The sequence below is a fragment of the Poecilia latipinna genome, unplaced genomic scaffold, assembly GCF_001443285.1.
Source record: "Poecilia latipinna isolate Pla-1442-1.1 unplaced genomic scaffold, P_latipinna-1.0 Scaffold447, whole genome shotgun sequence".
Taxonomy (NCBI): Eukaryota; Metazoa; Chordata; class Actinopteri; order Cyprinodontiformes; family Poeciliidae; genus Poecilia; species Poecilia latipinna.
The window spans coordinates 339,229-351,087 of NW_015113063.1; the positions used below are offsets into that span (position 1 = coordinate 339,229).

The 11,859-nt window shown below is 38.7% G+C and overlaps 1 protein-coding gene across 3 annotated transcripts in view; it reads left to right on the top strand.

Annotated features, from left to right (window-relative positions):
- Positions 1 to 11,859, top strand: part of ptpn9a (protein tyrosine phosphatase non-receptor type 9a) — a 33,646-nt gene that overhangs the window by 16,315 nt on the left and 5,472 nt on the right. For all 3 annotated transcript variants that reach the window (XM_015038594.1, XM_015038591.1, XM_015038593.1), the window contains exons 4-12: positions 3,140 to 3,229; positions 6,700 to 6,824; positions 7,035 to 7,140; positions 8,093 to 8,203; positions 8,286 to 8,602; positions 10,244 to 10,331; positions 11,015 to 11,084; positions 11,195 to 11,273; positions 11,348 to 11,498. In XM_015038594.1, the coding sequence (XP_014894080.1) occupies positions 3,140 to 3,229; positions 6,700 to 6,824; positions 7,035 to 7,140; positions 8,093 to 8,203; positions 8,286 to 8,602; positions 10,244 to 10,331; positions 11,015 to 11,084; positions 11,195 to 11,273; positions 11,348 to 11,498 (1,137 nt within the window). The remainder of the gene's footprint in view (positions 1 to 3,139; positions 3,230 to 6,699; positions 6,825 to 7,034; positions 7,141 to 8,092; positions 8,204 to 8,285; positions 8,603 to 10,243; positions 10,332 to 11,014; positions 11,085 to 11,194; positions 11,274 to 11,347; positions 11,499 to 11,859) is intronic.

The following is an 11,859-nucleotide window of genomic DNA, read 5'->3' on the forward strand; positions in this document are numbered from 1 at the left end:
TTTTTTTTGAGGGATAACAGATGAACAGCAGCTGTGCATCTGAACCGAGCATTGCTGATCTTCTCCTTTTTTCAGCTTCCTGTTTGTTTGCTTGCCGCGTTCTCAGCCACCTCCCTGGGAGAGAGGAGCATTAAGAAACATACAACTTCACACATCTTAGCACGTCTGTCGGAGCCAGGCGTGTACGTTTCTGCTGTAGGGACACTGTGAAGTAGTGCAACCGTGGATGCATACGTGTGTGTGTCCGCGCAAGAGGGTGAGATGAGTTGAGTTTGTGAAATCAAAAGTGACAAGCAGAATGGGTTAAGATATCTGGTGATCTTCCCACCATCAAAGTGGAACGTGGTGATCAAACTCCGAGTTCCCTATTTATTTGATGATCTCAGTGAGTGAGTGCCTCTAGTCCAGAATAGCTGATTTAAATTATTGCATGACCATCAAGTGCTGCAGAAGGCTGTTAATCACCCAGAGATACAATTCAGGTGTGTTTCAAAGGGAAATACCTAAAACATGCAGGACAGGGGGCGCTGAGGACCCCCTGCTTGACTGCATGTCAAGCAGTGTTGAGAAACACTGCTTGACATGCATAATATTGGTGGAAGGTTAATAGGGTCCGAACGGAAAAGTGAAAAATATAAGTACACCAATAAAGATATTAAAAGTGTGGCATTTGTGTTCAGTCCCCAAAAATAAGTCAAGTGAATAGCAGACATGTCAGGGAGAAAAAGTTGTGGAGAAGTTTTGAATGCCCAACAGAAGTCGAGGCAGTTTTATTTGTATGGCACATTTCATCAACAAGGCAGTTCAAAGGGCTTTAGACCATAAAACAGCATACCAGGGAGTCCTTGAAAAGTCTTAAATTCATGTACCTAAAATTGTGGCCTTAAAACGTCTTAAATGTATTACAAGGTATGTAGCCTAAGTTGGCCTTGAATACATTAACTACAGGTCTTAGATGTTGTCATGGCAGGACTATTTAATATTCTAATTTATTTTTTCTGGGGAACATTTCTGTTAGGCAAAAGTTGGAGTCACATGCAGACTACCACTAACGAGGCTACCGCTAACGAGCTGCTAATAAACCCTTGCTAGCTAGCTAGCTTTTTTGTGTCTATCATTGGTCATTTTTCTTTGCCACTGGCTCACTTCTGTGCAAAAAACTTGGTACTATTACTACATAAAATATGCAATTTTCTTTTGCATATTCTGCAGTGGTACAGGTCTTACATTTCATTCACAATGGTCTGAAAAAGGTCTAATAAAGTCTTGAATTTGACTTGCTTAGCATATTACATGTGGAAAGCATGTACTATGGTAACGAATTATAAAACAAACATATTTTGTCAAATGCCATCATCAAAATCAAGGAAATATACATCAAATATAATAATTAATGTTCAAGTCATTATTAATCAAAGAGAACTCTAGACAGGTGGGTTTTTAGCCTTGAAACTCAGCGTTTTGACAGTTTTTTACTTTTGTGGAAGTTTGTTCCAGATTAGTAGAGAATAGAAAATAAACGGTGCTCGTCCATATTTGGTTCTGGTGAGAGCATGTTTCAGCTCCGTTACTGTAGACAGGCAAGAAGAAGAGAAATTGCCCCATTGACACTTTGTCACAAATGATTACATTAGATAGCAGACTTGTAAAAAAAATGTCCTCTACCCATATGAATCTTTTTTTTGCACATATACAAAAAAGTAAACGTTTAGCTTCAACCTTATTCAAGCATTGAAACGACCCAGTCAAAGTCCATACTGAACTCCAATTAGATGGACTTGGTCACAGTCTCCATCCAATCTAACTCAACTTGAGCTATTTTGAAAAACAGAATGGAGGAAAAAAAAAAATCAGCATTTACACCCAAAAAGCTGGTAAACACACCCCCTACAGGCCTGTAGCTGTAACTGCGCCTTAAGGTAGTTCTAAATAGTATTCACTCAGTGAGGCCTGAACACAAATTCACAAATAAGAATTTTAAAGATTTTAAAGATTCTTATTTGTTATTAGTTCTTTCCACCTCGTGTTGAAGCGCTAATTTGCTTTTGGTCTATCACATAAACCTCTAAGAAACACCCCCCTTTAAAGTTTGTGGTTATGATGTGACAAAATGCGGAGAGGCTCTGCAGCTCAGACAGTTTCCAGACCTGACAGGCGCAATCATGAAACTTTGACCTTTTAGGAAGGATTAATCTGTCACCTCAACAAAGCAGTTCCTTTAACGCAGCACTTGTACCAAGTCATGGGCCAACAAATCAGTCTGAACAAGCAAACATCAGTCTATCCAACTAGAAAAAAAATGGATAAAAAAAATGGATTTCAGTGTTAACATCTCATCTAATGAAACGACAAAAGCAAATGAGGCGGATGAGAAGAGCTTGCTGTCCGTTGATGATGAAATTATGCATGACGACATCAAAATTTCCCTTTGAGATGAAGTATTTTTGAATTTGAACGATAATTTTTTTATGCTTCTTTTTAAATCTAGGATTTTATCTGTTTTATGAAAATGTCTCGGTGGTTTATCTTTGTGATTTCTGGACACTTAAAGGTTCAATTAAAATCATTTGGGAACCAGCTTAAGATCAGTTTGTGTGAATTTATAGAGAATGGATGAGAGTTAGGTTAGTGTTGAGACTGACATGTTTTTTTCTCCTTTTGGTAAGCAGAATAAAATCAAACTTTCTTATATGTCATGATTTTACGTTTCATATTTGATAATGCTTTGTGTCCCACTCTCTGAAAAAACTAATTCAACCTTTGATCATATTTATTTCAGTCCATGTTATTGTCTAAGTTTGTGTCTTGTCAGATTGAGGAGTGCATAAAGAGAATAAAAGTTAATATTATCGTCATCATTGTGTCATTTTAGTCTGCAGAAACCAAGATGAGAGTCCCTAATCTTTGTTTTCATCTATTTAAACGTAAAACCCGAGGTAGATTTCAACGACCTAGTCCAAGCATCTACAGATCAGGTTGAAGGAACCTCCTGTGATCACTCCAGGGTTTCCTAGAATCCAGCTCGAAATAACACGGGTCTTCCTGGGGCGGCTCTATTGTTCACTCAGAGGAATTCAGCTCCTCTGGCCTCCCAGCAGGCTGACTTCATATTTCTCCCTTTTGATCCGTTTGTCTTCAGGAAACGCGTCTTAAAGAAGGGATCGTCAGACTGCAGCCTCAGGAAGAGCCGCTGCGCTCCGAGCTGCTCAGTGGAAAATTCACAGTGTTGGTAAGAATGTTTTTGTTTTCCTTTATTAGCTGATATAAGTCAGATTTCTCTTTATAATATTGCTCAGACAACTTTCACAAACCAAAGAGATGTTTTTGTACTCATTTAGAGCCATAAATGTTGCATGAAGTTTTGTGAAAAGGCAAAAAGAAAAATTGGAATAAAAATGTCCATTAGGAAATTTGTGGTAATTTTTAAAGAACCACCATTTTATGTCTGGTTTTAGGTTTTAAAAGCAAAGGAAAATATAAAACATTTACAAAAAGAGGGTTGCTAAAAAAATGTTTTGTCTTAAAATAATGTGAACAAAAAAAGCACTTAGTTTCCAACATGATGACGAGACAACAATAAATATGACTAGGAACATTACAAATGTGCGCCAAACTTTGTCCATATTCCACTAAAGTTGAAAAAATACAATTTCGGAATTGTGTTGTGTTGATTAGATAAGAAATGCAATTAATATCACACGTGAATACGTCTGTCCACGCAGTAAATCATTAAAAATACTCCTCCAAACTAGTTCTTGTCTTCTTCTTCTTCATGGTTTGCGCCAGTGGCAACATCCCGTTGTTGGCCCTGTAATCCACATGATGTGAAAAAAGTTTTTCCATTGCAATTTTGTGAAACAAGCTGATTTTGATGCAGCCAAAAAAACACCCACCTCATCCTGGCGTCAAAACTTTTCAGTGAAAATAATAAATTGCAGTGTCTCCACCAAGCAAATTAATTTTCAAAATCTCAAATTGTGCAATTATGTGGTCAAGGGAAATGCAACCTCATATTTTTGTGTGGAATATATTTATTCCATTAAAAAAAAAACAACAACAAACAATTAAGTAAACAGCTAAATATTTTTCAATTGTTGGTTCAACACTTTTTTTAAGCTAAATTATCAAGAGCCGTCGTACATAAGGTTTTCCATTCAGGCCAAAAAGTTACACCTTGGTCTCACTTGAGAAATATTCAGAGATATATGGAAAGAATTTAGCAATATTTGTGCTTACTTATGACTTTAAATGTGACTTTTTGTTACACACCGTATCCGAGATCGATATGTTGCGTAGCTGCAAGATGACATCAAGTGAGGCTGAGGCAGCAGTGTTGTACAAATAGAAAATACTGCCACCTACAGGTGGGAGGTCGCTGTAACTTAAACACAAATGTTTTTGACCATTTGTTGGGGGAAAAATTTGTAGTGCAAAATACAAATTTTGCGTAAATTTCCACAATCTGCGAAAAAACTGGAGCGACTAATGTTCCCTAACAAAACATCAGATACCTGCTTATAGTAAATAGTAAATAGTTTTTAGGCAGATCAGAAAATATTCACCTCTAAAAAATGTGGTGGAGTTCACAGTTGTGACCTGAAATCAGAAGGGTGTGAATATTTCACAGCGCACATCCCAGAGAGCTCTAACCACCACCGACAGCTGCCAGGTGAAACCCAGCAGCATGTTTATTGCAGGGTTTATGAATCCCTGTGTGATATGCGATATGGAGGATGGAACCTTATCACACAATGTTCTTTATGGAGCATCTCAGCTGCTGAATTTATGATGCACATAATGCTTCCACAGGTCTTAACCAGCTTTAAACTGCCAGATAAGTTTATCCTGTCAGTCGTCATGAGGCCCACAGACACAAACCAAACAAAAAAACAACAAAAAAAAAAGAAAGAAAAGCCTTCCCTCCCACTACTTTTCCTGCCTTCCTTTTCTTCCTTCCCCTCTCTGACGTGCCACAGAGGGGTTGATGTTGCACATCCTCTGGTCTGACGTCTGAGTCCTCCAGCCTCAGCAGCAGGATTCATATCCTGTCTGGTGTATTTTTAGTCCCTGTGCCAAAGAGAGAACACGGGCTAAGTTAAGATAATTCACCTACAGAAAGGAGCGCTCTGGTCTGCGCCGTTAGGGGCGCAAAGTGGAAAAAAACTAAGATGGAGGTGTGCTACCTAAAGGATCTTTATATATTGATGGTGATTGTTGTTGACCGCCCTTTCTCCCCACCTTCCCCCCCCAACACACACACTCTGTGAACCATACTGCCCCCCAGTGGTCACTTTGCTCTAGGGTGTTGGTCTGGTTGAAACAAAACAAAGCAACACTTGTCGCCACGTTTCGTGTTGTTGACGAGAAATACAAAGCACAAGCTTTTGGCAGAAAATCCAAATCGTGGTTCAGCTGCTGATGAGCCTTGCAAAAGTTTTTACACCTGCATTTTCTGTGACAGCTACATCTCTGAGTAATGTTCAATCCATCGTCTAAAAGACGGCTGAGCAAGGAGAGGAACTGACCACAGAGGCACCATCACAGGATAAGAACAAAGCAGTGCAACAATAAGTCGAAATGATACGAAAATAAAGTAGTAATAATACTTTAAAAAGTCATAATAACACAAAAGAGGCATAATGATAAACCTTTATGTTAATAGTTCTATGTGCTGTATGATAGTAAGTTGAAAATAATGAGAAAAAGTTGTAATAAGAGAAATAGTTGTAGTAATATGAGAATAAAGCCATCATATTATGATGATAAAGTCGTATGTCAGTAAGTAGAAATAATACGAGAATAAACTCATATTATGAGAATAAAGTAGTACTAATACAAGAGAAAAGTTGTAATAATACAAGAATAGTCATATTACGATAAAAGTTGTACAACCGTAAGTCGAGATAATACAAGACATAAATGACATGGGAACAGTCACAATATTACTGAAAGACAAAAGACAGCATGTTGAAAATCATAATAGAAGAATAAAGTCGCAATAATGCGAGAAAAAAAAGCTGTAATGTTACGAGAATAAAGTCATAACGACACGAGAAATCATTTGTATGACATTAAAGATGAAACGGCAGTGATATCGTGAAGAGAAACTCATCTTACCAGAATGAAGTTGTAATATTAGTAAAATGAAGTAGTAATTTTACGATAACTTCCACACAAAAAATAAGAACTTAAAATGAGGAAAGTGAAGCATCTTGTCAAGTTATATTTTGGTATCGGTTTTACAAATAAACATAATTAATCTCTTTAACACATCAGCACCAAATTATTATCAGAAGCAGGACTTTGAAACGATCTTTGCAAACGGCTGCGTCTGTTTCGATGAACGAACCACAGACACGTCTCATCTTGATTATATTATCAAAGCTTTGCAACTTTTTCTATCAATTTTACAACTTCCCTCTGGTAAAAGTGTGTCTTTATCCTGCTAATATGAATTTGTCATAATATTATGACTTAATTCTTGTAATTTGTTTTTGCAAAGAAGAATGGGGATAAATGTCAGTCTCTAGATGAGCAAAGCTGGTAGAGATTCCCCACAAAAACAGCTGCTGGCTGTAATTGAAGCGAAAGTTGGTTCTACAAAGTATCGACACGGAGCAGAGGAATAAATACAAATCCAAAATCTGTGATCCAGATTAGATGAAAAGCTTCTTATTTGTTGATATTCTCTGTTTTCAGAGTGTCCGGGACCCGACAGGAGCCTCCATCGCTTTGTACACAGCTAAGCTTCATCATCCCAACAAGACAGGCAACCACGTTGTGCTCCAGGCTCTCTTCTACCTTTTGGACCGAGCCGTAGAAAGGTGACCACCAGGAATTCTGATTATTGATTGCAGAATCTTTTCTGATCAAAGAGACAGATTTCTGATTTTTCCCTTCACTTCTAAAATTGTGTTTTAAAAAAAAAAAAAAAAAAAAGGTGCACATTTACATTTACATTTTTCAAACACGGATGGCTGAACCTTTTCAGTGTACCGTGTGAAAACATGCAGATTTCTTTTTACTCTCTTCAGCTTTGAGACCCAGAGGAATGGCTTGGTGTTCATCTACGACATGGCGGGCTCCAACTACACCAACTTCGAGCTGGACCTGAGCAAGAAGATCCTCAACCTGCTTAAGGTTGGAATCGCTGATTCACTGGTTTAAATCGAACAGCCACAATGCAAAAAATTAGGTCAAATCTGTTTTGTTCGGGAGGCAACAGTCAGAATTTGGTAACTAATTTTTGATGTCTAGTTCTTGAGGATGAGAGATTCCAGTTGTTTCTGATTTTTCTTATGAAAAGATATAACCATCTAAATGGTCTTCAGATGTATTTTTCTACCTCTTGAAAGTCTTGCTCTCTCTCTCTCCTGCAGCCTGAACAATTTCTCAAAATGTTTAGCAGCTTCTTTCATATTTGTGTTTCCTCTGATATAGTGTTCATTGGGTTTTTTGTATTGTTTCCCTAGTTACAGCGCCCTATCTGAAAATTAATCCCCACCCGATACGGTTGAATTTACTGATTGGAAAAAATATCCGATTTTTGATTTTGTGACTGGAAGGTCACTAGTCAATTAGGAAGTGTTACAAATGCCTCCCAATTAGACAAACTAAAGCATAAAATAAAGTACTACAAGGGTCGTCCATTAGTTGGTTCCAGGTCATAAAAGCTTTTCCAAATGGCAAATGAAAACAAACTACACAACAAACTAATTTAATCTATGAACTCAAGGATGTGAATGTTATTTATTTGCCATATTGCAATGCATTTTATTGTTTGTCTCAGAAAACTTGCTAAGCCCAGTGGGGCATATTAAAAAATGTTACAAGTTGGCAGGACATTATAAATTATCTTTGGGTGATTATGTTATTAGAAGACATTATTGACAATACTGATGGCAACTGTAGTCTTTGAAATAAAAAGCATAGATTTTTTTTTTTGCACTAAAGTAACAATAATAATAACATTAGAGCAATAATTCACTAGATTTTATTGGGGTTTGTCCACAAAAATTAGCTTCTGAAGATGAAAATCTGTGTCTAGAAAATCTATAGTTTTAATATGAAGTGTTCTGTCTCTGTCCACCAGGGGGCGTTCCCTGCCAGGCTAAAGAAGGTGTTGATCGTGGGGGCCCCTGTGTGGTTTCGAGTCCCCTACAATCTGCTCAGCCTGCTGCTGAAGGAGAAACTGAGGGAGAGGGTAAATCGTCCTTCATACTAAAAGCATGAAGGATTTTTAGCTTCTGGATCATCGAATCCCCGGTTTCCTCCTCCGACTCCAGGTTCAGATGGTGAAAATGGCCGAGCTGCGTCAGCACCTCCCCAGAGACTGCCTGCCCCAGCACCTGGGCGGCCTGCTTCCACTGGACGCTTCGGGCTGGAACCAGCAGCTGCTGGCGGGTCAGAACGGCCGGGTGGACCCCGTGGACGAGCTGGTGGGAATCCCCCTGGAGGACTCGTCCATCCATGTGCCGGGGTCCGAGGCCATGCGGCCGCAGGAGCTGCTGGCGCACCTGGGCCGGCTGCAGCGCTCAGGCGTCTACCAGGAATACGAGGAGCTGCGCAGGGAGGCGCCTCCCGGAACCTTCCACTGCTCACAGTGAGTCGACCTGAAGCTACGTCTGCTTTCGCTCTGCTTCATGGGAAACAGTTTTCCAGCCGATCGACGGTCTTGACCTGCTGACTCCATTTCTCTTTTTAACTTACTTTTTGTGTTTTTTGTCTGAAAAGTTGAAAAATATAGCAACAAAGTCGCTACACGTGCAGACTAGGAACGCACCGATACCGATATCTGAGATTTCGTATCGGCTGACACAGATTTGATTCAGGAAGTGCTTAAAAGATTATTTTGTTTTGTTTTTTTAAACGCCGACATAAATGTACTGAATTTCAATATTTTGTTGATATTTGAATATGTAGATTTAAAAGTAAAAAGAAATAAAACAGAACAGAACAAACATAAAATACTCATAAGAGCTCAGACTAGGCCGAAGAGCTTATACATATTAAATATTCACAACAAAATTAAAGTAATTATAAACTCCACAAAAATAAAAAAAACTTATTCCCCACAATCCTATAGGATTCCTGTCGATCATGTAATTTGGCTGTCAGCAATTGAAAAGGTTCAATCTGTGATGGTTTTTATCCATTCTCTATACTCCTTATGACTTTTCCACTAACAAATAACAACCCTGGGAATTTTGGGTTTTCCATTGGTTTGCCGTTTTTCCATTGTTTTGCTGAAAAGGCAGCTCTAATGGACAGGCCCGTGCTGCATGAGTGACAGTGTCTTCATGACTCTTACAGTTTCAGCACAAACTGTTCTCCAATTCATCCATTTTAAAAAGACAGCTAGGTATAATTACAAATGTATCTGACAACGCTGCACCATCACAACACTCTTTAATTCACCAACAGCTTCACAAGTTTGGTCAAACATGGAGAAAAAAAACAACAACTTTGAATGGTTCGGTCAGTGAAACTGGGATTATAACAGCCAATGTAAAATTAATAGTAGAGAAACTGAAACTGACAAAAATGAACTGCAACAAACCTTTCAGAAATTCTAAATATAATGTAAAATAAGTAATAAAGAATGATGTCGCTCAGAGTACAAAGCGTAGAATTAGACCGACTAGATCTGCCTTTACGGATCGGGCACATTGTTACAATACTCTATCTAGTTTTTTCTTCCACAATATCGGCACTGATACAGATATTAATATGGGATTGGTTATTTAAAGATATTCTATCATTTAGATGAATGTGGACATTAAAAAGACCTTATGATACAGCAGTCCTCTGCTCCTGATAGGGACATATTAAGCATTTAGCTGCAAATAGATCACATTACAATTTATTTAATTGGTGTAATGATATCTGGCTCAGTGTGAATAATTCATATGCAGCTATGAATGAGATGAATTCAGTGATGCAGAGGTTAGATGACATCAAGTAAAAACACTTCTGCTGTTTGGACCCTTTTTTCTTTCTTTTTTTTATTAATTCCCCTCTTATTTTTATTTATTTTTATTTTTATTTTTTCATTTTTTTCTCATTACATTCACAAATGTAAATCAGGCTTTTTTTTAAGTAAAAGCACTTTTTAGAGTTTTATTTGTTGGAGAAAATGGAGACCTGCTCAGTGTAACTTCATAATAGTTCAATGGTATTTATCTATACCAGTGAGGAGCAGCAGGTGTCAGTAGTGAGCTTTGGTGTTCTTTTGGTTCCACAGGTCGGCCTACAATCAGGAGAAGAATCGCTATGGCGATGTGCTGTGCCTTGACCAAACGAGAGTTCGTCTAAAGCCCCGCAGAAACGAGGTAAGGTCGCACTTAAAAACAAACAAACAGAAAACAGACTGCTGCTCTCGTTCAGTTCAGAAGACCAGATGTCTTCTGAACTGATGTGTGTGTTCAGCTCTGTAGGAATTGATTCAATCTAGGAATGCACCAATGTGAAAATCTGGGCCGATATCAATAACCAATATTATTACAAGGAAGATAACCAAGATTTACCATTACATCGTACATATCAGGGTTGGGATTTTAACATGTTAATTTTGATTAATTAATGACATTTTAAGTTTGCATTTGCAGGTTTCTGCTGCACCCAAAAATCTGACGCACTCGCTATCTCCACAAAAAATGACAATGTATGACAAAACTGCTTCACTCGGCCCACTGGGGGTTAATCTGATGGGACGGTGGACCAGACTGTTGTTCAAGTTGTCCTAAGTGGAGTTAGCCAAATCTATCCATGCCTAAAATAGCATCTCAATGCTAAACATCTTGTGTCCCCAATGCTCATTACTTCTTTACTTCAGTTAAACATCACACAATCTTGTCAATAAATAGCACACACCGCAAAAATAACATGGAAATAAATATCAGCCCAGTTTTTTTAACAAATCTGACTGATATGTAAAAATAAAAGCCCTACATCGGCCGGTATGGTCACATTGTGCAATCAATACCCCAAACTTTGAGCTTTGCTGTTCTTTCAGAGATCGGATTACATCAACGCAAGCTTCATGGATGGCTATAAACAGAAGAATGCGTACATTGGTACTCAAGGTAGGACTGCTAGACGCTTTGAATTAAAGTTCTTCTTCTTATTGAAGTCTACTTCATGCAAGTGGACTTGTCTCCACGAGACATGCTGTAAGCTCCCCTGTATGTCACAGGACCACTGGACAGGACCTACGGGGATTTCTGGAGAATGGTCTGGGATCAAAACGTGCTTCTGATTGTCATGACAACAAGGTAACCCTCCCGGGCACTCCTGTTTTCATAATCTTGGTCAGGTTTGGTTTTCTTGACACGTCTCGGTGCTGCAGGACGGACGAGGGCAGTCGGAGGAAGTGTGGACAGTACTGGCCCCTGGAGGAAGGCGGGCAGGAGGTCTACGGCCACATAGCAGTGGTGAACCAGAGGGTGGACCACCACACCCACTACAACCACACCACTCTGGAGCTGCACAACACGGAGGTATATACTTCTTCTCTGGGTTTAGGATTTAACTAAATGAAGCACAAATACATCCCTGAAAAATTCTCAACACTTCTTATAACTTGAAAGCTGTTATGTACTGAGCTTTCAGGTGGGGAAAATGTCGTATGATGCATAGCTTGCTCTCGTTTTCACAGATAAAGAGATATTTTCTGATTTAGAATTAAAAATAGAAGATTTTAAAGAGTGTGTGATATGTAAGCTTTTTAAAACAATTACTTTGCACCAGGATCTTGGCCTTTCTTGAGCCAGGTGTTTCTCCAATTATTGAAATCTTTGTCGGGGGGGGGGGGGGGAAATTGTCTGCGAGCTTTTTGCCTTTTCCTCCCGTTGGTTTTTT